Here is a 22,794-nt window from a genome sequence, read left to right on the forward strand (position 1 = left end):
GGTTGTGGCACTGAATGCATTTTCTTCCAATTACTAGCTGTAAAACATAGTCATACAGCGTGGAAACAAGACCAATGCGTCCATGCTGACTAAGATGCCAACGTGAAAGACGTCTATACTGGGCAGGAGCTTCAGATGTTGTGTAAGGAACAGACTGCCTGGCTTCCTGCCCTGGTCATTACCTCCTCTCGAGACTCATATTGTTCAATGATGGTTTGCAGCTTGCTGGCCAGCTCCGTGTTCTCCTCACCCAGCTTGATGTTCCGCTGGGTGTGCTGGTCTATCTGGGTCTGAATGTCGACCAGGGTGTCCTGGAAATGCTTGGTCACCTCCTTCCGTTTCGCTTCCTCTTCCCTTGCTCGTTGTAAACTCTCCTCCTGTGGCAGGGGGGAGGCATCAGGTACGTAGGTAAGGGAGAGGGAGAGGGGGTGGGGAAGAGAATGAGGGAGAGAGAAGAAAATAAAGGGGGAGAGGGGAGGAGATTGAGCAAGACAGTCAATAAACAATAGGTGCAGGAGTAGGCCATTCGGCCCTTCGAGCCAGCACCGCCATTCAATGTGATCATGGCTAATCATCCCCAATCAGTATCCCGTTCCTGCCTTCTCTCCATATCCCCTGTGCTATCTTTAAGAGCCCTATCTAGCTCTCTCTTGAAAGTATCCAGAGAACCGGCCTCCACCAACCTTTGAGGCAGAGAATTCCACAGACTCACAACTCTCTGTGTGAAAAAGTGTTTCCACATCCCCATTCTAAATGGTTTACTCCTTATTCTTAAACTGTGGCCCCTGGTTCTGGACTCCCCCAACATTGGGAACATGTTTCCTGCCTCTAGCGTGTTCAAACCCTTAATAATCCTATATGTTTCAATAAGATTCCCTCTCATCCTTCTAAATTCCAGAGTATACAAGCCCAGCCGCTCCATTCTCTCAGCATATGACAGTCCCGCCATCCCGGGAATTAACCTTGTGAACCTACGCTGCACTCCCTCAATAGCAAGAATGTCCTTCCTCAAATGTTTTCAATGAGGGGGGGGGGGGGGGGGAGTCAAGGAAAGAGCGTTCACGTCGCGGCCCTGTTTCCACCAATCTTTCCACCACCACGCACAAGAAGCACAAGAAGTGCAAGACGCCACTGTATGCAGATTCCGAGAAGTGCGTTCAGCTCTGGCTGAACAATTTCTAATCTTGTGATGTGGACTCGATAAGCAGTCAATGAGGAAGAGAGAGAAAATGTGGGAGAGGGAGAGCGAGAATGTTGGGTAATGCATTAAGGTGGGGCGGGGGGGGGGGGGGGGGGGGGGAGGAGGGAGAGAGAGGTATGAGGCAGAAAGCATGGGAGAGAGAAAGAGGAAAGGTGAAGAGAAATGGGGAGGCAAAGGATGAATAGTGTGGAAAGAAAAAATGGAGAAAGTAAGAAAGAAAAAGGGGGAGAGGTTAAGATGGGATAGTGAGGAAGGAAAAAAACCCATTGAGTTATTCAATTGGGAACTGGCCCTTCAGCCCTTCGAGTACATGCCAATCAATTCACACCAATCCGTTTAATTCTCCCACATTCTCATCAATTTCCCTCACATGCTATTTACTCACCCGCACATCAAGGTACTTTGCCATGGCCAATTAACCTACTGTGAAATATGCTTGCTTCACTTTTTAAAGAATTCCCAGAAACTTTTTTTAAGTCAAACACTAATGGAACATTTTATTTTGTGGATGGTGGAATCTGCTGATCTTCCTGTACCTGGTTTGACCAGAGAACATAAAACAGTACAGCATAGGAACAGATTATTCAGCCTACAATGCCTGTGCCAAACAAGTTAAAGTAATCTTCTTTCCCTCTGTGGGATCCATATCTCACCATTCCCTGGATGTGCATGTGACAATCTAAAAGCCTCATGCTTGCCACCATTGTATCTGCTTCCATCACCACCCCAGCAATGTGTTCCAGGCACTCACCACATTCTGTGTAAAAAAGAAAACTTGCCCCACACATCTTACTTATACTTTGCCCATCGCACCTTAAAGCTATGCCCTTTAGTATTTGTCATTATTCACCCTGAGAAAAGGTTTTCTAACTGCCTCCCGGATCTATATCTCTATAATTTATATACTTCTGTCAGATCTCCTCACACCTGAGGCACCCTACCACTGTGTGATCCACTCCCCACCCCCAACCCATTTAAACCAGCTCTGTCCATGGTAACACCAACCGAAGGAGAATACCGAGATTGTTTTCAGTCTGAAGAAGGGTCTCGACCCGAAACGTCACCCATTCCTTCACTTCATAGATGCCCCGCTGAGTTGCTCCAGAATTTTGTGTCTATCTTCGGTTTAAACCAGCATCTGCATGGAGCCCCCATTCGCTGTGATGGTATCTCAGTCTCAGTCACAGAGGCAGACGTCAGGAAATCCTTCAGAGGGGTGAACCCCCGAAAAGCACCTGGACCTGATGGTATACCCGGTCGTGTTCTAAAAACCTGTGCGGACCAACTGGCTGGAGTTTTTACAGACATTTTCAACCTGTCACTATAGAGGTCTGAGGTTCCCACCTGCTTCAAAAGGGCATCAATTATTCCAGTGCCCAAGAAGAGTAAGGTGACACGCCTCAATGACTACCAACCTGTGGCACTAACGCCTGTGGTGATGAAGTGCTTCGAGAGGTTGATCATGGCGAAAATCAACTCCTACCTTGACACAAACCTGGACCCACTGCAGTTCGCTTACTGTCACAACAGATCAACGGTGGATGCGATCTCGCTGGCCCTCCACTCCGCTCTGGACCACTTGGACAACAAACACTCATATGTCAGGCTGTTATTCATTGATTACAGCTCGGCATTTAATACTATCATCCCCTCCAAGCTGGTTACCAAACTCGCAGAACTGGGTCTCTGCGCATCCCTCTGCAATTGGATCCTCGACTTCCTCATCCACAGACCACAGTCTGTTCATATTGGTGGAAATGTGTCAGACTCGATAACAATCAGTACGGGAGCACCTCAAGGCTGCGTGCTCAGCCCCCTGCTGTACTCACTCTATACTCATGACTGCGTAGCCGGTCATAGTGCGAACTCCATCATCAAGTTTGCTGACGACACCACTGTCGTGGGACGTATCACTGATGGGGATGAGTCCGAGTATAGAAGAGAGATTGAGCAACTGTCCATATGGTGCCAGCACAATAACCTGGCCCTCAACACCAGCAAAACCAAGGAACCGATTGTGGACTTTGGAAGGAGTAGGATGGGGACCCACAGTCCCGTTTATATCAACGGGTCAATGGTTGAAAGGGTCAAGAGCTTCAAATTCCTGGGCGTGCACATCTCTGAAGATATTTCCTGGTTCGAGAACACTGATGCAATTATCAAGAAAGCACATCAGCGCCTCTACTTCCTGGGAAGATTACGGAGAGTCGGTTTGTCAAGGAGGACTCTCTCTAACTTCTACAGGTGCATAGTAGAGAGCATGCTGATCGGTTGCATCATGGCTTGGTTCGGCAACTTGAGCGCCCTGGAGAGGAAGAGACTACAAAAAGCAGTAAACACTGCCCAGTCCATCATCGGCTCTGACCTTCCTTCCATCGAGGGGATTTATCGAAGTCGCTGCCTCAAAAAGGCTGGCAGTATCATCAAAGACCCACACCATCCTGGCCACACACTCATCTCCCTGCTACCTTCAGGTAGAAGGTACAGGAGCCTGAAGACTGCAACGACCAGGTTCAGGAATAGCTACTGCCCCACAGCCATCAGGCTATTAAACCTGGCTCGGACAAAACTCTGAACATTATAACCCATTATTTGTTATTTGCACTTTATCAGTTTATTTATTCATGTGTTTTGTAGTCAATGCCTATTATGTTCTGTGTGCTGAAGCAAAGCAAGAATTTCATTGTCCTATCAGGGACACATGACAATAAACTTGAACTTGAACTTCCTTCCTACACTGAGATTGTCTTCTCTCCGCTCTGTCAGCAGACAACAGACGGCGAGCTGTGTTTACGAGAGTTACTCACGTGTAGGGTTTAATGGTTGCTATCTTACTTTAAGCTGGGGATTGTTCCCTGTACTACGCACCTTGAGGGTCCTGTTGTGTCTCTGGAGCTCCCGGCACAGACTCTCGAGCTTGCTGCGGGCTAGGATGGCCCTGGTATGTTCACCCTGTAGATGATCCTTCTCCTTGGTCAGCTGCGTCTGCTTCTTCTGGACCAACTTCCTCTGCTTCTGCTCTCCCCGGTACTCCTCCAGCTGCAGGTAGACAACAGGCACACACCAGAGGGTCACTGGGTGACTGAGGAACACTTGGCACTGGCCAGCAACAGCAGGAGGAACATCATCCCCGTGACACAAGACCACCCACTCCAATCACCCTGACGTTGATAATCTAATCCAATGGTTCAATAGACAATAGGTGCAGGCGTACGCCATTCGCCCTTTGAGCCAGCACCGTCATTCACTGTGATCATGGCTGATCATCCACAATCAGTACCCCGTTACGGTCTTCCCCACATATCCCTTGACTCCGCTAACTTTAAGAGTTCTATCTAATTCTCTCTTGAAAGCATCCAGAGAATCTGCCTCCACTGCCTTCGGAGGCAGAGAATTCTACAGATTCACAACTATCTGGGTGAAAGATTTTCTTCATCTCCGATTTAGATGTCCTACCCCTTATTCTTAAACCGTGCCCCATGGTCCTGCACTCCCACAACATCGGGAGCATGTTATCTGCCTCTAGCATGTCCAATCCCTTAATAATCTTATATGTTTCAATATAATTCCCTCTCATCCTTCTAAATTCTAGTGTATACAAGCCCAGTCGCACCATTCTTTCAACATATTACAGTCCCGCCATCCCGGGAATTAACCTGGTGAACCTGCGCTGCACTCCCTCCATAGCAAGAATGTCCTTCCTCAAATTTGGAGACCAAAATGGCACACAATACTCCATATGTGGTCTCACCAGGGCCCTGTACAACCGCAGAAGGACCTCTTTGCTCCAATACTCAACTCCTCGTTATGGAGGCCAACATGCCATTAGGTTTCTTCACTGCCTGCTGTACCTGCATGCTTACTTTCTGTAATCTTAATTCCTGATATTTTAACCTGATTTTCGAAATGTTTACGAAGCAAGCAATTAGACAGGTATATGGATAGTGTAGGAAGGTACTGCAGGTGCTGGTTTACACCCAATAAAGACACAAAATGCTGGAGTAACTCAGCGGGACAGGCAGCATCTCTGGATAGAAGGAATGGATGACGTTTCGGATCGAGAACTGAAACATCACCCATTCCTTCTGTCCAGTTATGCTGCCTGTTCCGCTGAGTTACCCCAGCATTTTCTGTCTATCTTCGGTACATGGATGAGACAGATTTAGTGGGGTCTGTGCCAAACACAGGCAAGTGGGACTAGTGTAGATGGGACATATTGGTCGTTGTGGGCAAGTTGGGCCGAAGGGCCTATTTCCATGCTGTATTACTCTATGACCATCTTCCCATGAAATTTACATTTCAACATGGTGAAACACAACCATCCATCCCCAGAGAGGTCGGATCACATCATAGCTCTTTCCTTATGAAAGGAGTTGGAAATTCCCAGGAAATGGTAATTGGTTACTGGATACACCAGGTACCTCATCAAACACATTGGACAGCAGGCGTGCTACCTAACATCAAGGCACATACAACGGTGAAATAGGCTCTTCAACACAACGTCCATGCTGACCAAGATGTCCATTTACACTAGTCCATTTGCCTGCATGTGACCCTCATCCCTCTAAACCTTTCACATTCCATGCTTCTGTCCAAATGTCCTATATCCGATTTAAATACTGGAATTTGCACACACTGCGCAAGTTAAGGTGAGAGGGGAAAGATTTAATACTAACCTGCGGGGCAACTTTTTCCACACAGTGGGTAGTGGTTATATGGAACGAGCTGCCAGAGGAAGTAGTTGAGGCAGGAGTATAACAACATCTAAAATACATTTGGCCAGGTACATGGATAGGAATGGTTTAGAGGGATATGAGCCATACATGGGCAGCCGGGACAAGTGTAAATGGGGCATCTTAGTCAGCATGGGGAGTTGGTCTGAAAGGCCTACTTCCATGCTGTGTGACCCTATGATTTCAAGTGATTGCGTAGCAGTCGCCATGTCTACGCTTGGCTTCGCTGATGTAAAGGAGGCCATACCGAATACAATAGACAAGATTGAGTAGAGTGGTTTCTACCAAAAGCAGAAAAAGGCGGAAATGGGAAGATGTGACTGATGGTTCGATCCCATCAGCAACATTTTGACATGGATATTTTTGGAAGGTAAGGAGTACTGCTACATCCCTGAAGATGGCAGCAGGGAGCCATATTGGCCTCTGTAGTGACCCCAACAGGAACCCAAAAATACTGCATCTATTCGGTAAGGGAGAACTTTTTAGGGAATGATTTGTGAATTCTGTAATGGAGAATTTCCATTACACAAACGACAATAACATGGGAGATAAATTCTGCCATAGGATGGGATGGCACAGTGGCACAGGCCACAGTGTTGCTGCCTTACAGCATCAGAGACCCGGGTTTGATTCTGACTATGAATGCTGTCTGCACGGAGTATGTATTTTCTCCCCTGTGTGGGTTTTCTCCTGGTGCTCCGGTGTACTCCCACATTCCAAAAATGTGCAGGAACCACACACTTCACTATCGAAAAATCCTGTCTCGAGTAAACTCAGTGACTAAACTTCCACAGTTCTGTTGTGAAGAAAATTGAAAATAAATACTAGTCTCTGGGTGAAGACATTTCTCATCATGTACTAAATGGCCTATTTTTTAATTTTGACACTGATGTTTGATTCCAGCTATCCAACCAGGCGAAACATCATTCTGTCATCTACCTGTCCAAGGCTCATGGGAACCGTTACAATATGAGCTCCTTTTGTTCTACTAAACTCGAGGAAGCGTGGCCTTGGTTTGCTTAATCCCCTCTCAGAAGATCCCTAGTCCAAACATCAATTTAATGAACTGCTACAATTACAACTATATCCTTCCTTGGATAAGGAGACCAGACCGTGCATAATATTCCAGTTACAAAGAAACATGGAAAAATACGTGCAGGAGTAGGCCATTCGGCTCTTTGAGCCAGCACCACCATTCAATATGACCATGGCTGATCATCTAAAATCATTACCCATTTCCTGCTTTTCCCCCCATATTCCTTGATTCTTTTAGCCCCAAGGACTAAATCTAACTCTCTCATGAAAACATCCAGTGAATTGGCCTCCACTGCGCTCTGTGGCAGAGAATTCCACAGATTCACAACTCTCGGGGTGAAGATGTTTTTCCTCATCGCTGTCCTAAGAAGTTTTTCCTCATCTCAGTGTTAAATAGCAGAATGATACCCAAATCCTTTGACAAAAAAGACCAATGGACTGTTTGCCTCCTTAATACATAAGCTCATGTTCATGTCATAGGAGCACAATTAGACCATTCGGCCGATCAAATCTACTCCATCATTCAATCATGACTGATCTATCTTTCCCTTCTATCTTCCCACAACTCTCCTGTAGTATTCTATCAAAGACTTTCTGAAGGACTCAGCATTCTCCTGCCCTTCTCCCAATAACCTTTGAAACCCTTACTGATCATTGAATCTGTGAATCTCCACTTTAAAAATACGCAATGGCCTGGCCTCCACAGCCGTCACTAGAAGTCTAATTGGTTCTGGTACCTGCGTGTTAACTTTCATTGATAATCAAGTTCTCCTTAACACCAACACATGTCAATCGCTCACCTTTTAAAATAAACTCCTATTTTCTATCCTTTTCAACCAAAGTGGATGTCCTCATATTTTACCATGTAAACACTATCTGCCATGCTCCTAACCATTTACTTTTTTTGAGGTCTCCATGTAACTTCCTTGCAACCGGCGTTGATATCGTTCTTTGTATTAATTTTTGTGTAATTGGTAAATATGGATACGTAGTTTACAGTCCCCACATATGTATAATCCATAATGACAGATGGACCTTGTGGCATCTCTACTAGTTACACTCTTCCAACCTGAAAATTATTCATTATGGTTTCTCTCTTGAACTCAGTCCACAGTCATATTTACTCCCAACACATATGTTCGACTCTTGTGTAATAACTCATCCTGCTGTGATGCAAGTATAATATAAAGCAAAGTTCAAATGCATTACATCTATTTGTTCCTTCTTATTTATTCCACTGTTAGAAATTCAAAACATTCTAATAGATTTGTCAAACATGATCTCTCTTTCAATATTCAAAGTTGACAATATTTTCTATGGCCCCTGTTGCAACTTCTTAAATAATAGATGCTAGGATTTACTCTATTACTTGTGCCAGGCTAATTGGAAAATGGTTTCCAGTTTTCTCTCTCCTACCTTACTTAAATAGTGGGGGTTACAATTGCTACTTTACATTCTGAGGGAAGCACTCTCAAACGTCTAGAATTTTGGAAAGATGACAATCAGTGCCACCTATAGACACCTCCTTCAAAACCAGATCAAGTCAGGGCACAACTTGTCCATGCCAGCCAATGGGCCCAACTAAACGAATCCCTAAAGGGCTCCAGCACCGATTGTTGTGGGACATTCGTAGTAACAGGTATTCAGTCACAAAAACAATCCTCTACCATCTGTCTTCTTTATGCCAAAATAATCAGTTTGTGAATTTGCACAAGACTTTCACCAAAACCTACACCGAATTCTCCAACCACAAAGTTTTTTCCTTTGTGAATCCTGATGAAAAGTGTTCATTTCGGACCTCACGTAAACCTTCTGGCTCCACGTACTAATTAGCCACATTATCTTGAATGAATCCCACTTTTTCTATGGTTATTCGTTGGAATAAAAACATAAGGACGTTACCGGGATTGGAGGGATTTAGCTGTAAAGTGAGGCTGGGCTATTTTCCCTAGAATCTTATAGGGGTATATAAAAATCATAAGGGGTATGAATAAGTGGAAAGTTTAAATGGGCAACATTGTCACAAGAAGGATGGTGTGTATATGGAATGTGTTGCTGGAGGAACCTGTAGGGGCAGGTACAATTACACCATTTAAAAGGCATTTGGACAAGTACATGGATAGAAAAGGTTTGGTGGGATATGGCCCCAAACACAGACAATGGCACCAGCTCAGAAAGACATCTTGGCTGACATGGACGTGCTGAGTTTAGTTTTAGTTTAGAGATACAGCGTGGAAACAGGCCCTTCGGCCCACCGAGTCCACACCGACCAACAATCACCCCATACACTAATTCTATCCTACCCGGATCTCTGGCTTTGTAAGGCAACAACTGTACCGCTGTGCCACCATGCTGTCCCGAGTTAAAGGGCCTGCTTTCATGCCGTGACTTTATAATTTCTTCTGTCTCGGTCTGTAAGGAACCCACATTAATCTTTGCTGAGGTTTTCCTTTTTACTGATCCATGGAAGCATTTGCAGTCTACTTTTATGTTTTTCATTAGATTACTCTAGTTTGGGGTACCTCGTTGGCTATCTAGTTCTTTGGGACATCCTGCTGTGATGAGAGTATGATATAAAGCACTGTCAGTTGACCAGGAATCCCTGGGCTTAGAAAGGAGAGCAAAGAGCGTGGTTCTGGCGGCCATCTTGTTAAAGGTGTTGACATGTTGTTGCTGTAGCACCAGAAGGTGAACACCTCATGACCACCTGTCGCCCGGAGCTTTACCTGTTTAAGGACACAAGAGGCAGGCATTCCCAACAAGGAGTGGGAAAAGAGCATGCAGTCGATGGAGTCGCTTTTACTGACCAGTTCCGAGTACTTCAGGAGCAGTGCATCTTGCCTCTCCTCGGGCGAGCTGATCTTACTCAGATTCTGCACCAAGGCAACGATCTCCTTCCCTGTATTTCAAAACAGAAGAAATTTTGTTCAAAACAGAAATCTATCTTCTCCCAGTGGAGTGATGGTAACAACATGTCCAGCGACTGTAGAGCTGGCAACAGGAAAATACTGAAGTAAAATGCTGTACATTCATATCAAGATGCTTTTGTGCTGAGAAGACAATGCCATTGATGGATCATCCAGGTAAGGTCAGTGGATTTACTTTCCTGAAGGACATCATATGGATATTAACAGCAATCTTTTGTCATAGAAAATGACTGAAAGTTCTAGTTTTTATTCAATCATGTTGAATTTAATTAACCCAGCTGCTGTGGTGGGATTCAAACTCACATCCCTGCATCAGTGATCCAAACTCTGGCTGCTCCTCCAGTAACTTAACCATCATATTTTATTACTTTGCGATCTATGAATTACCTCAATCTCAAATTTTAAATAAATAATTGTTCCAGCATTAATTGCCATTTTCTGAGGTAAATTCCAAATTTCTATCTCACCTTCCCCTCCTCCCCATACTGAATCTATGAGACACTAGCTCTACCAGCCATGCCTCTTTGTTGCCCATGGAATCTCCTTGCAATCTCTGGAATAATCATGTATAATCTTATTCATCCTACCATGGCAGAGTTCACTTTGGATTCAACATTTTCAGAAAACCTACCATCCAGTTTTCCATCTCACATTTATAGCATTTAGTAAGTTCTCCCTCCTCGTATATTTAATTTGTATCATTTTATTTACACTTTTCAATATGTACTGTGACCATCCATCTTCTGTGTCATCTCCACCCTATTGCAAGCATTCCCATCTGTTTTCTCCAACCCCCTCCCTTCTCTGCAATTTAACACTTCTTATTAGCTCCAAACTTTTACAAAGTTAAATGCAACCTTTGACTGCCTTTCTCACTCTCTGCAACTTTTGTGTTGCCTGCAAGCTTCCTAACCTCCCCCTCTCCATTATCACCCCATGCTGGTTTCCCTTTCCACAGAAGCTGCCTGACAGGCCGAGTTCTTTCAGCATTTTTGTTTTTCAGATCCCAGCCTCTGTGTTCTAGCCTTAAGTTAGAAAGAGTGTAGAAAAGATTTTCATAAGTCATAGGAGCAGAATTAGGCCATTCGGCCCATCAAGTAAATTCCGACATTCAATCATGGCTGATCCATCTTTCCCTCTCAACCCATTCTCCTGCCTTCTCCCCATAACCCCTAACACCCATACTAATCAAGAATCTGTCAATCTCCACCTTAAAAATACCCATGATGGCTTCCACAGGCGTCTGTGGCAAATAATCCCAGACTCGTCACCCTCTGACTAAACAAATTCCTCCACCTTTCTAAAGGCATGTCCTTATGTCCTTTTATTCTGAGGTACATTGTTTTAATCTGATATACGAGAATGTTACCAGGACTTGAGGGATTGAGTTATTGGGAGATGTTGGGCAGGCTAGATCTTTATTTGTTGGACTGTAGCAATTGTAGGATGGGTGATCATAAGGGTGTATAAATTCATGAGGGGAATAAATAGGGTGAATGTACAGTCTTTTTTCCCATGGTTTGGTGCAGGTTTCATGTGAGACAGGAAAGATTTAATAGGAACCTGAGGGACAACCTTTTCACACAGAGGACGATGTGCAAATGAAACAAGCTACCAGAGAAAATGGTTGAGGCAGGTATAATAGCAACATTTAAAAGACATTTGGACAGGTGCAGGAATAGGAAAAGTTTAGAGGGATATGGGTCAAAATGTGGAAAAATGTGACCTGTATAGATGGGCATGTTTGTCGGCATGGACAAGTCGGGCTGAAGGGCCTGTTTCTGTGCTGTATGACCCTATGAGTCTGCAGTTTTATTTGTTTTCTGTTTCGACTCACCCATTCCCTTCAGCTTCTTTTTATCCAGCTTCTGCTCCTTCTCTGTTTCCTTGTCGGCATCGTCAGTGCATGCAGACCCTGGCTGCTCCCTGTCCCCATCTTCCTGGGCCTCCACCTCTCCGTTGTTCAAAGCCTCACCTCTCCCCGCCTCTTCCTGCACCTCCTTGCCCACCGTGTTGTCCCCGGGGCCATAGTTTTTGATGATGTCCTCCAGCTGCCTGTTCAGCTCCTCCCCGATGTCAGGGCCTATCGGGTCCGGCTCAGGCAGAGCCTCCTCCTTCAGTGCATGGGAGGCCGCCTTTACCGGCGCCTGATCGGAAGTGATGGGGTCTTTTGGGTCTTTCTCAGGTGCTCCTTGCTTCTCTAGTTGATCAGCGTTGGGTGCCAATGCTGGAGATTGGACAGGTTCCTGCATCCCAATTCCATCAGGAGGGACATGTTGTGAGGGATTATTGTTGTTGGCGGACTCATGGCACTCCATTGTTGTTCAACGTTGCCTAAGGAGGAACAACACATTGTCAAAGCCACACATACACTGGCTGCACTGACCCAGTAGTGTCAAAGCCTTTATAAGTCATGGTTTTCAAGCATTTCCCTCTCTTCTCAGCCACAAGCAACATTCCTTGATGCAAAGGAGCTACTCCCAAACCTTTATCATTCCCAGTCTCATGGAGCTGTCCCAGTTGTAAGATATGTCGGTGAGGTCACACCTGGAATCAGTGGCGGACTGGGTCTAAAAATATTGGTTGCCAGGAGACAAAGAGGGCCCACTTCATCAGGGGCCCACTTGCCATCGGGCAAGCTGACACCCTGGCCAGTCCGCCACTGCCTGGAATACTAATGCTCTTCTAAAACGCGAAGATGAGGAGCTTTCAATGACAGAGCCACAGTCTCATCATCCATATTTGGGCAAAGAAGGATATACCAGACGACATCAGAAATGCCGTAATCATGATCAAGAAAGGTGACAAATATAACCATGTTAACCAAGAAGGGTCTTACTGATGCCTGCCACGGGGAGTGCCATTGGTGGATGTCTCATCCACTGGTGAAAGGGCTGCTCCTAAATCCCAGTATAGATCCTCCATCAATAGACACTGTGGGCATAACCTTCAATGAGAGTAATGCTAGCATCAGCAACATCTTCTGGTCATGGTCTTTGACTCCATTACTAGGGAGAGATGGTGGACCAAAAAGGGATATCAATAATGAAGCTTTTTCCATCATTTTCAAAGTGCCAGCCCAACCTTTAGTTAAATGAGGGGATGGACCTTTGAAGATAAAGATCTTGGATCTGACACAAAAATTATGGTCCAGTGAGCAGCAATTCTGACTTTCGAATATGGTTCTGAGACTGGATTATTTACAACATGCACCTCACAACTCTCTAAAGATATCACCAACATAGTTTCCTTCTTCTCCCCCTGGCCTATGTCCCCAACACTGAGTTCCAGTGATGCATGGCTATACTGTGCAGGCCATATTGTGAGACATGAGGAACTGAAGATGCCAGTTTACAAATAAAAAGCACAAAGTGCTGGGGTAACTGAGTGTGTCAGTCAGCATCTCTGGAGAACATACTGTAAATAGGCTTAATTTGAGTCCTGACCTGATACATGGTCAATCCATCCCTCTCCAAAGATGCTGTCTGACCCGCTGAGTGACTCCAGCGCTTTGTGTCTCACAGTGTTTGTATGCCTGACACCATAGTCTTGAGCAAAACATTCTATTCCAAGCAGTCGTGGAAAGAAAATACCAGGCAGATGAAGGGAAAGGTTAATGGATGTTCTTAAAGGCAATGAAGCACCCCCAACATGTTTGCTCAGATAGGGGGAAGGGGCATTTGGTATGGTATTGAGAACCACAAGCCTATGTATTAGAAGCACACAGAGACCCTGTGTAAGTGAAAGAAGGAGCATATCAGCGCATAAGCTGTCCACCTACCTACCTTCTCTGTCAACCACCTCCTACCCTCCTGTGGAAGAGTCCATGGGTCTTACAATGGCCTCATCAGTGTCTGTGTGTTTGCGCATTACTACTTATCGAATATGCAGGCCTGGTTGCGTAGTATTAGATTGTGTGTATGTGTGTGCTGTGTGTATACTTGTGCTTGGAGTTGGCAAGAGCCAGTGTATGTGTACAAGCGTGTGTGTGCGTGCTCGTGAATGCGTGTGCATGTGGGCGTACATGTGCGCAAGTGTTCATGGTGTTTGCATGCGGTGAGCTGCAGAGGGATTCTCCTTTAAGGCAGAGGCTCCATGCTATGATGCTATGACAGGCTGTGTTAATTATAACCCACTGCCTTGTGCGTGGAGCTGCCCAGTGTGCAGCAGCTGCTCCACGATGACTTGTCCCTCCGATCATATCTAAATCGGGCTGTGCTGACCAGCATTTTCCAGAGTCACTGTCACACACTCCCTTCCCCCCTCTCCCCTCTGACTGGGCAGCTTCACTGCTAATCCCACAGAAGGACAGCACAGTGAACTCTCATATCACGGCTGTGATCTTTTTCTGGGTTAGCACAGTCTCAACCCTTGAGATATTTTAAGTTTCCCTTCCCATTAACCTAGCTGTGACAGTCATCTGCTTGAATATGGAAGAAAAATGTTTGCATGTGCGGATACATATACATATTTCCATACTCAAAAATGCATGCATACATGGGTGTGGACGTATATTTGTACACACTCACATATGCACATCAACACACAAACATGCAAGCATCACACATACATATTTACAAATCTACACATGTGCACACACAACACACACATACACACATGAACACATGGTCAAAACAAAGTTTTTTAAATGTAAATTAAAATAAATATTGCAGATGCTGCTACGCTGAGATTAAACTAAACATTCTCAGCCAAAAGGAGAGAACCAGGGTTATATTTCAGCCCGAAACATTGGACTGGATCGCCCTTGCTCTGGCCCATGCCTCATGCTGCCCCCACGGGTCTGATTGTGTTGGACACTTGGCTGTCCTGGAAGGGATGTGGTCTGTGAGCAGCAACCATGCCTCTGGTAATGGATCCTGAGACTCGGCCATCATTACCGCCTTTAGACAACTCGCTGCTAGTTAAGGCCATTCATTAGTTTAGTTTAGCTTAGAGATACAGAGCAGGAACAGGCCCTTTGGCCCACCGAGTCCGCGCCGACCAGAGCACACTAACACTATCCGACACACCCTCGGGGCAATTGACTATTTTACCAGGACAATTCGCCTGCAAACTTGTACATCTTTGTACGTCTTTGAACTCCTTTTCATAGGCCTCTGGTCTCTGGTCACACTTAACGATAATATAAAAGGTTATAACGCATTAAGAAGTATCAAGTTTGAGGCATACATGTGATAATCATTAATTAAGATCATTTAAAAATTGTAAAGAAAAACAAGCTGTGCTTCTTCTATGTTTTCAATCCAGGTTTGTGACTTCTTCTGTAAATAAAGATTTAAAAAATTGCAGATGTAGGAAATAAGAAATAAAAACAGGAAATGCTGGAAACACTCTGCAGGTTGAGCAACATCTGTGGAGAGAGATAATGTTTCGGGTTGTAGAGTCTGCCCTAGTTCTGATAAAGGGTCTTCGACCTGAAGCATCAGCTATTTCTCTCTCTTCAGGGATCTACTGCTCTGCTGTGTGTTTCCAGCCTTTTCTGGGTTTTTTTATTTCAGGGATTTCATGATTGTATTATGTTCAATTCCACCCACAACTCCCCAGCAAATGAAGTGTGTAGGAAGGAACTGCAGATAGACACAAAATGCTGGAGTAACTCAGCGGGACAGGCAGTATCTCTGGAGAGAAGGATTGGGTGCCATTTCGGGTCGAGACCCTTCTTCAGACTAGAGTCGGGGGAAAGGCAGTGAGAGAGGATGTTGCAGAACTCTCGTCGGAGAGAGGAGGAGAACTTCTTCAAAGTAGACATACGTTGAGGAGATTTCACAACGTGGAGCAGACAAAATGTGCAGGAAGGAACTGCAGATGCTGGTTTTAAACCAAAGACAGACACAAAATGCTGGAGTAACTCAGCGGGACAGGCATAAACTGCAGATCCTGGATTATACGGAAGGTAGACACAAAATGCTGGAGTAACTCAGCGGGACAGGCATAAACTGCAGATCTTGGTTTATACTGAAGGTAGACGCATAATGCTGGAGTAACTCAATGGCAGAAGCGTTGTTGTTTCCGGGGTGGTGGTGAAGGTTGGCGGCAGCGGCAACTTTGGTGGGATCGGCCGAGGAGGTGGTGATGGTGAGAGAGACGGTGGCAGTTACGCCAGCATTTTGTGTCTATACCCAATAAATGACCGGTCCAAACATGCATGCACAAGGCAATAATCAGGTGTGGGCTAGTAAGTGGCATGTGGCATTCATGCCATGACCATTGTAGGCGGCGCAGTGGTGCCTGCTCTCCCTGGGCCCGCATAGGTCTCCAGTGGGTGCTCTGGTTTCCTCCCACATCACAATTAATGCGTTGGTTAATTAGCTACTGCATACTTTTGAGTGTTGTCTCAGTCTACATGCCTGGATAAGGCTGCAAGCAAGATTGTTATTATACCTATACCTCACTGTGATTGTGCATAAGCATATGAATGCCTCTACTTCCTTAGAATATTGAGGAAATTCAGCATCTCAATGAATTCTCTCTTAAACTTGTACAGGTGTACAGTAGAGAGCATATTGACTGGTTGCAGCACGGCCTGGTTCAATAACTCGGAAGCCCACAAACGAAGAAGATTGCAAAAAGTGTTGAACAGGCCCATCATGGGTACTGACCTCCCATTGTAGGGATCTATAGGTAAGTAAAAAAGATCAAAAAGGCAGCCAACATCATCAGAGATCCACACCTCCCTGGTCACACTCTCATTTCACTGCTGTCATCGGGAAGAAGGTATAGGAGGCGCAAAACTGTAAAGTCCAGGTTCACGACCAGCTTCTTCCCTACAACCATCAGACTATTAAACACTACAACCTCAAAATAAGCTCCAAACTACATTGACGGGGGGCATTTTGTCTTTGCATTATTGTTGTTGGTTTGTTACACACACACACACACACATATATGTATGTATGTGTATATATGTGTGTGTGTATATGTGTGTGTATATGTGTGTGTGTGAATGTGTGTGTGTGTATATATACACACAGTACTCTGTAAACACTATATATATATATGTATACATGTCTGTTTGTGTGTGTGAGTTTATTGCAGTGTTTACAGAGTACTATGTTTTCAGGTTGTACTGATGCATTAGGTTGTACTGATTAGATTAGATTAGATTAGATTATTTAATGACCACACAGTCAAGCTGGTGGAATTCAGGTTCAGTACTGGATGTTACAAGGTAGGCTGATTCCCGTCAAACATAACATAAAACACAACATCATACAATATACAGTACATGCATGGGGAGGATATGTGCTGTTATCATAGTGTGTTCAGAATTCGGATTGCGTGTGGGTAAAAACTGTTTTTAAATCGAGATGTCTTGGCGGACAGTGAGCTGTAGCGCCTTCCTGATGGCAGCAGGTGGAAGATGTGGTGAGCTGGGTGGGAGGGATCAGAGATGATTTTCTTCACCCTTGACACAGACCGTTTGTGATGGAGTGATTCTATTGATGGAAGGGGAGTGCTGATGATTTTGGATGCTTTGTTAACTATGCGTTGTAATTTATTACGGGAGTGAGTGTCTAAACTGCTGAACCAGACTGTACTGTTGTACTGATGCACTTTGTTCATTCTTCCGTTTCGGGACACATGATTATAAAACACTCTTGACTCTTAAAACTCAACTTGTATAAGGTCTGGAAGTGGGGTGAATGAGTGGCCCCATTATTTACCAGTGAGTTGTATATACTGCTGCCTAAAAGAAAGATTGATTAATGGCAGTAAAACAGCATCATTACGCTTCTTTGTTGCGTTGGGGATTTCTGATTCTGGAGCCCCGGGGGATTTAGAGGATTCCATGGGATGATTTGAATAGAAATCCAAAGATTCATAGAGTTATACTGGACGGAAACAAACCTTTTGACCCAATTCATCTGTGCCGACCGAGACCCAAGTTTTATCCATTTTGCCTTTCCTATCCATGCACTTGGCCAAATGTATTTTAAACATTGTTATTATACTTGTTTCTACCACATCCTCTGGTAGGCCATTCTCTAGACCCAATACTCCATGTGTGAAAAACATAACATTCAGACCCCCTTCAAATTTAAATCCCCTTTGTACTTTAATATTCGTTTGTACTACTTGGATTTTGTTCTGCAATCTTGCACCATTCTACTGTTTGGCACTTGTCATTGTATTTATTGTTGTATTTATCGTTGCTATGTGTATACGGTTTACTTTGAGTTTCATCTAAAAAAATGAATTTGAGGTGTTGCACTTTTAGAGGTCGAATGTAAGTACACATTTAATGGCAAGACCGTTAGCAGCATTGATGTAGAGAGGTCCAAGTCCATAGATCCTTCAAGTGCAAATACAAGTAGATAGAGTTGTAAAGAAAGCACAGGTGTCAGAGGTTATGGGGCATAGGCAGGAGAATGGGGTTGGGCGGGAGCGATAGATCAACCATTATTGAATGGCGGAGTAGACTTGATGGGCTAAATGGCTTAATTCTACTCCTATCACATGACCTTATAACTTTATATTGTATGCTAGTCATCATTGCTCAGGGCATTGAGCACAAGAATCATGAAGTTCTGTCTGTGGAATTCCCTGCCTCAGAGGGCGGTGGCGGTGAGCTAGATAGGGCTTAAAAATAGCAGAGTCAGAGGATGTGGGGAGAAGGCAGGATTGGGGATGGTCAGCCATGATCACATTGAATGGCGGTGCTGGCTCGAAGGGCCGGATGGCCTACTCCTGCACCTATTGTCTATTGTTTCAGCTTTATAAAGAGTCATGTGTGCAGTTCTGGTTACCCCAATTCCAGGAAAGATGTGGAGGCTTTGAAGAGAGAGCAGAAGAGATTTACCAAGATGCTGCCTGTATTAAAGGGGAGCATCTATAAGGAGAGGTTGGACAAACTTGTATTGTTTTCTCTGGAGTGTTGGAGGCCGAGGTCAGAAGCAGAAAATGTAAAAGAGATTTAAAAGCCAAAGTGGCTTTTAGATAGGAATATAGGTATGTAAGGAATGGAGGGATGTTGATCACATGCAAGAGGGGAGTTTAATTTAACTGGGCATCATATTTGGCCGAAAGATCTATTCTTGTGCTGAACTGTTCTATGTGGATTAAAATGGGCCCTCCCGACTAGAAACCAATTCTTTGTTGCCCATTGTTGAAAGGTTGAGAAAGAGTGCTAGACAGACAGTGAGGTTCAGTGAGGGGAATTCCAGAGCACAAGTTGGTGAAGACATTGCCACCATCAGTGGTGATTAATTTTGGGGGACAAATGGGGGGGGGGCACTGGAGTTTTGGAAGGCACAACGTTGCTGCAAGTAGAGCTGCTGCCTCAGAGTTTCAGTGACCCTGATTCAATACTGTCTGTGTGGAGTTTGCAGGTTTTTCCCTGTGACCATGCGGGTTTCCTCCTGGTGCTCCAAATCCCCTCCACAACTCAAAGGTGTGCGGGCTGATGGGTTAATTATTTGTCCGTGGTGTGTAGGTGAGTGGTAGAATTCTGAAAGGTGTTGGTGTGAATGTGGAGAGAATAAAACGGGATTAGTGCCAGATGTGGAAATGGGCACTTGTTGGCTGGCATACCAAGGTGCCCACAAGATGCTTGTTTCTGTAGATAGACACAAAAAGCTGCAGCGGGACAGACAGCATCTCTGGAGAGAAGGGCTGGGTGACCTGGGAGACTCTTATTTCTGTGCTGTATCTCTCTATGACAGGGGTAACTTCATCACACAAAGGGGTAACATTTTCACACAAAGGGGTAACCTTTTCACACAAAGGGTGGTGGGTGTATGGAACAAGCCGCCAGAGGTGGTAGTTGAGGCTGGGGCTATCCCAACGTTTAAGAAACAGTTAGACAGGTACATGGATAGGACAAGACTGGAGGGATATTGGCAAAGCATGTGGGACTAGTGTAGTTGGGGCATGTTGGGCAAGTTGGGCCAAAGCGCCTGTTTCCACAGTGTATTACTACTCTATGACTATGGCTCTATGACAGAATCTATCTACTTTTTATTAAGAAACAATAGACTCCAATTACTTGAGCTGGTCTATTCTTTGGCCATAACGAGTAGCTCAGTGTGATTGGAGATGGGCGAGATGGAGAGACCCTGGAGGGACCCAGTAACTGAGATGAATGTCCAAGTGACCCAGCTCCTTGTTACCAAGGGAAACAAAAACGCCCTGTGTGTGCGTCAAATGTTGTGAAGAGCAAGCAGCTGTCAGCTGCCCGAGGAAGTAGCGGCTTGTTATTTCGGGCACTGTGACACGGCTCCCAATTATTATCACCCACTTGGATGTCGATGGAATCACACCAATCACAGCTCAAACATAGAGTGCAAACCTGCCTCCTGCTTGAGATAGTGAAGAGTATCATTATTAGTGATGCAGAACGGAACTGCAGATGCTGGTTTACACCGAAGATAGGCACAAAGTACTGAAGTAACTCAGCGGGTCAGACTGAAAGGTTTTCAGTCTGACCCGCTGAGTTACTTCAGTACTTTGTGCCTATCTTCGGTGGAAGGGTCCCAACCCGAAACATCACCCACCCTTTTTCCCCCAGAGATGCTGCCTGATCAGCCATGATCATATTGAATGGCGGTGCAGGCTCGAAGGGCCGAATGGCCTACTCCTGCACCTATTTTCTATGTTTCTATGTTCTGCTGAGTTACTCCAACACTTTGTTTCTATCCATAATACAATTATTAGAGTGATGAAACGATAAACCACTCCAAAATATTATTATTAGTTACTCTGATTATTACTCAATATGATTATATGAACTCAAGATATAACTCAAGTTACACCATCTCAAGTTATTACCTGATCAGTGGTTGAGGTTGGGCTTTTGAAAAAAAAGGAACACAGATGTGGAAATTGCTTGACATCTGGAGAACATCCAGCTCTCACCCCCTGGTATTCGTTGGCATACACATCACTGAATCCCCACTCTTAATATCCCAAGAGTTACCATTGACCAGAATCTGAACTGGAGTAGCCATGTGCACAATAAGGCAACAAGAGCAGATCAGAGGCTAGGAATCCCGTGGCGATAGCTCACATATCTCCCCAAAGCCTGTTCCACCATCTTCAAGGTTCAGGTCAGGTGTGTGATGGAAAAACTCCCCTCTTACCCTGGATGAGTGCAGCTTCAACAACACTCAAGCACCACAACAGCATTAACAAACATTTGCTCACTCCATCACTGAAGGGCAGTAGCAGCAATTTGTATCTTCTACAAGATGCACTGCGGCAATTCAACAAGAGACTCCTTCGACAGCATCTTCCAAACTCCTGACTTCAACTGGCTACAAGGACATGGGCAGCAAAAGCATGAGGACATCGCCACCTTGAAATTGCCCTTCAAGCCATACTGATTGGGGAATATGTCACCGTTCCTTTGATGCCACAACACTGGAACTCCCTCCCCAAAAGTATTGTAGGCATATCCACACCTCAAGGATTACAGCGATTTAAGGCAGCTCATCACCACCTTCTCAGGCAATTAATTGCTGTAGTGCTCATATCCCTTGAATGAATTAAAAAAATATTCCCCTCTGACATTCAACAACTTCCACTTATGTAGTATCTTGTAACAACATATCCCCAGGTATATTCAGAGGCGTATTTAAAAAGAGATGATGAATAACTAACACAGCTGTTAGCTCAAGCCTCTGAGATTGGGTCTGGGAGGTGTATTTTAAACGAAGAAACACAGAGAAAGAGAGAGAGAGAGAGAGAAAGTTAGATATTTGGAGGTCGTTATTCTAGAGTTTACACCCAGGTAGCTGAAAGTATACCATCATTTGTAGAGGGATTATGTTTTAGGACCTCAAAAGATTTTGATGAAAATTATGTAGAGAGAGAGAGAGAGAGAGAGAGAAAGAGAGGAAATGGGTAGGAGGGAGAGGGAGAGAGAAAGAGAGAGAAAGAGAGAGAGAGAGAGAGAGAGAGAGAGAAAGAGGAACAACAGCACCTAACAATTACAACAGTGACCGAAATCACACATAGCCACCCCACCCACTCCCAGTGCACAGTAAACTATCAGCGGCCACAAAAGGGGGCTGAGTGCTACGGTGATTTCCTTCCCCTTACACACCAACCCAACCACGTGTACAAACACGAGTGTGTGCAGATACATACAAAAAACACAAAACACACACACACCGTAGATGAAAAAGTTAGTTGCAAGCTCACCTCCGGCCGTCCGAGTGCTTTGTGGAACAGACTCAGAGACGCTGCTATTCGAGTGACAGGACAGCTGAGTGAAAGTGAGCAGGAACAGCTCCAGGCTAAAAATAAACCAGGTCAACACTGAATGAGCAGGGAGATTACCCCAATCACGAGGACATACTAAGACTCTTGCTTAAATCAATCGCGCGCGCCCCCCCCCCCCCCATTTCAGAATGCAAATGTGATTCAGGATGACATGGAGAGACATGAGTTGGGAATAAATTGGAAGGGAGTGGTCCAATCAGCCCCTTGAGCCTGCTCCACATTTGAAGTGGTGATACTAAGAATGCTAATGAAGATCTGTGGTAGTCTTGCCTTTATTGGTAGGGGCATTTGGGTATAAGAGTTGGAAGTCATGTTGTAGTTTTGTAAATCTTTGATAAGGCCCTATTTGGAGTATTCTGTGCAGTTCTGGTTGCCTCAGGTGGAGACTATGAATGGCATGCAAGCAGAGGAGATTAATTTAACTTGCCATCATGTCTGCCTCAGACATGATGGGTTGAAGGTTCACTTCCAGGGCCGTGATATACTGCTCTATGTTGTAAATTCCATGTTCTGATTCAATAAGTCTGTGAAGGCACAAGAGATGGCTGATCAGCAGGTTGAGCGGCATCTGTGGAGGCAAGAGAATGGTTGACTTTCTGGGTCGAGATGCTAATTCATGGTGGAACAGCGGTAGAGTTGCTGCCTAAGCCCCTGT

General features: G+C 44.9%; 1 protein-coding gene across 5 annotated transcripts in view; it reads right to left on the reverse strand.

The window, feature by feature from the left end:
• txlnb (taxilin beta) overlaps positions 1-22,134 on the reverse strand; it is a 40,715-nt gene extending 18,581 nt beyond the window's left edge. For 3 of the 5 annotated variants that reach the window (XM_033025997.1, XM_033025998.1, XM_033025994.1), the window contains exons 1-5: positions 22,029-22,133; positions 11,734-12,230; positions 9,777-9,868; positions 4,070-4,240; positions 183-377 (exon numbers count right to left, since the gene is read on the reverse strand). In XM_033025997.1, coding sequence (XP_032881888.1) covers positions 183-377; positions 4,070-4,240; positions 9,777-9,868; positions 11,734-12,214 — 939 coding nt within the window. In that variant the 5' untranslated portion in view covers positions 12,215-12,230; positions 22,029-22,133. Of the gene's footprint in view, positions 1-182; positions 378-4,069; positions 4,241-9,776; positions 9,869-11,733; positions 12,231-20,995; positions 21,016-22,028 lie in introns of those variants that run through there. The other 2 variants (XM_033025995.1, XM_033025996.1) reach the window with 2 other exon arrangements.
• Positions 22,135-22,794: the final 660 nt, after the last annotated feature.

The sequence above is a fragment of the Amblyraja radiata genome, chromosome 8, assembly GCF_010909765.2.
Source record: "Amblyraja radiata isolate CabotCenter1 chromosome 8, sAmbRad1.1.pri, whole genome shotgun sequence".
In the NCBI taxonomy this organism is placed as follows: domain Eukaryota; kingdom Metazoa; phylum Chordata; class Chondrichthyes; order Rajiformes; family Rajidae; genus Amblyraja; species Amblyraja radiata.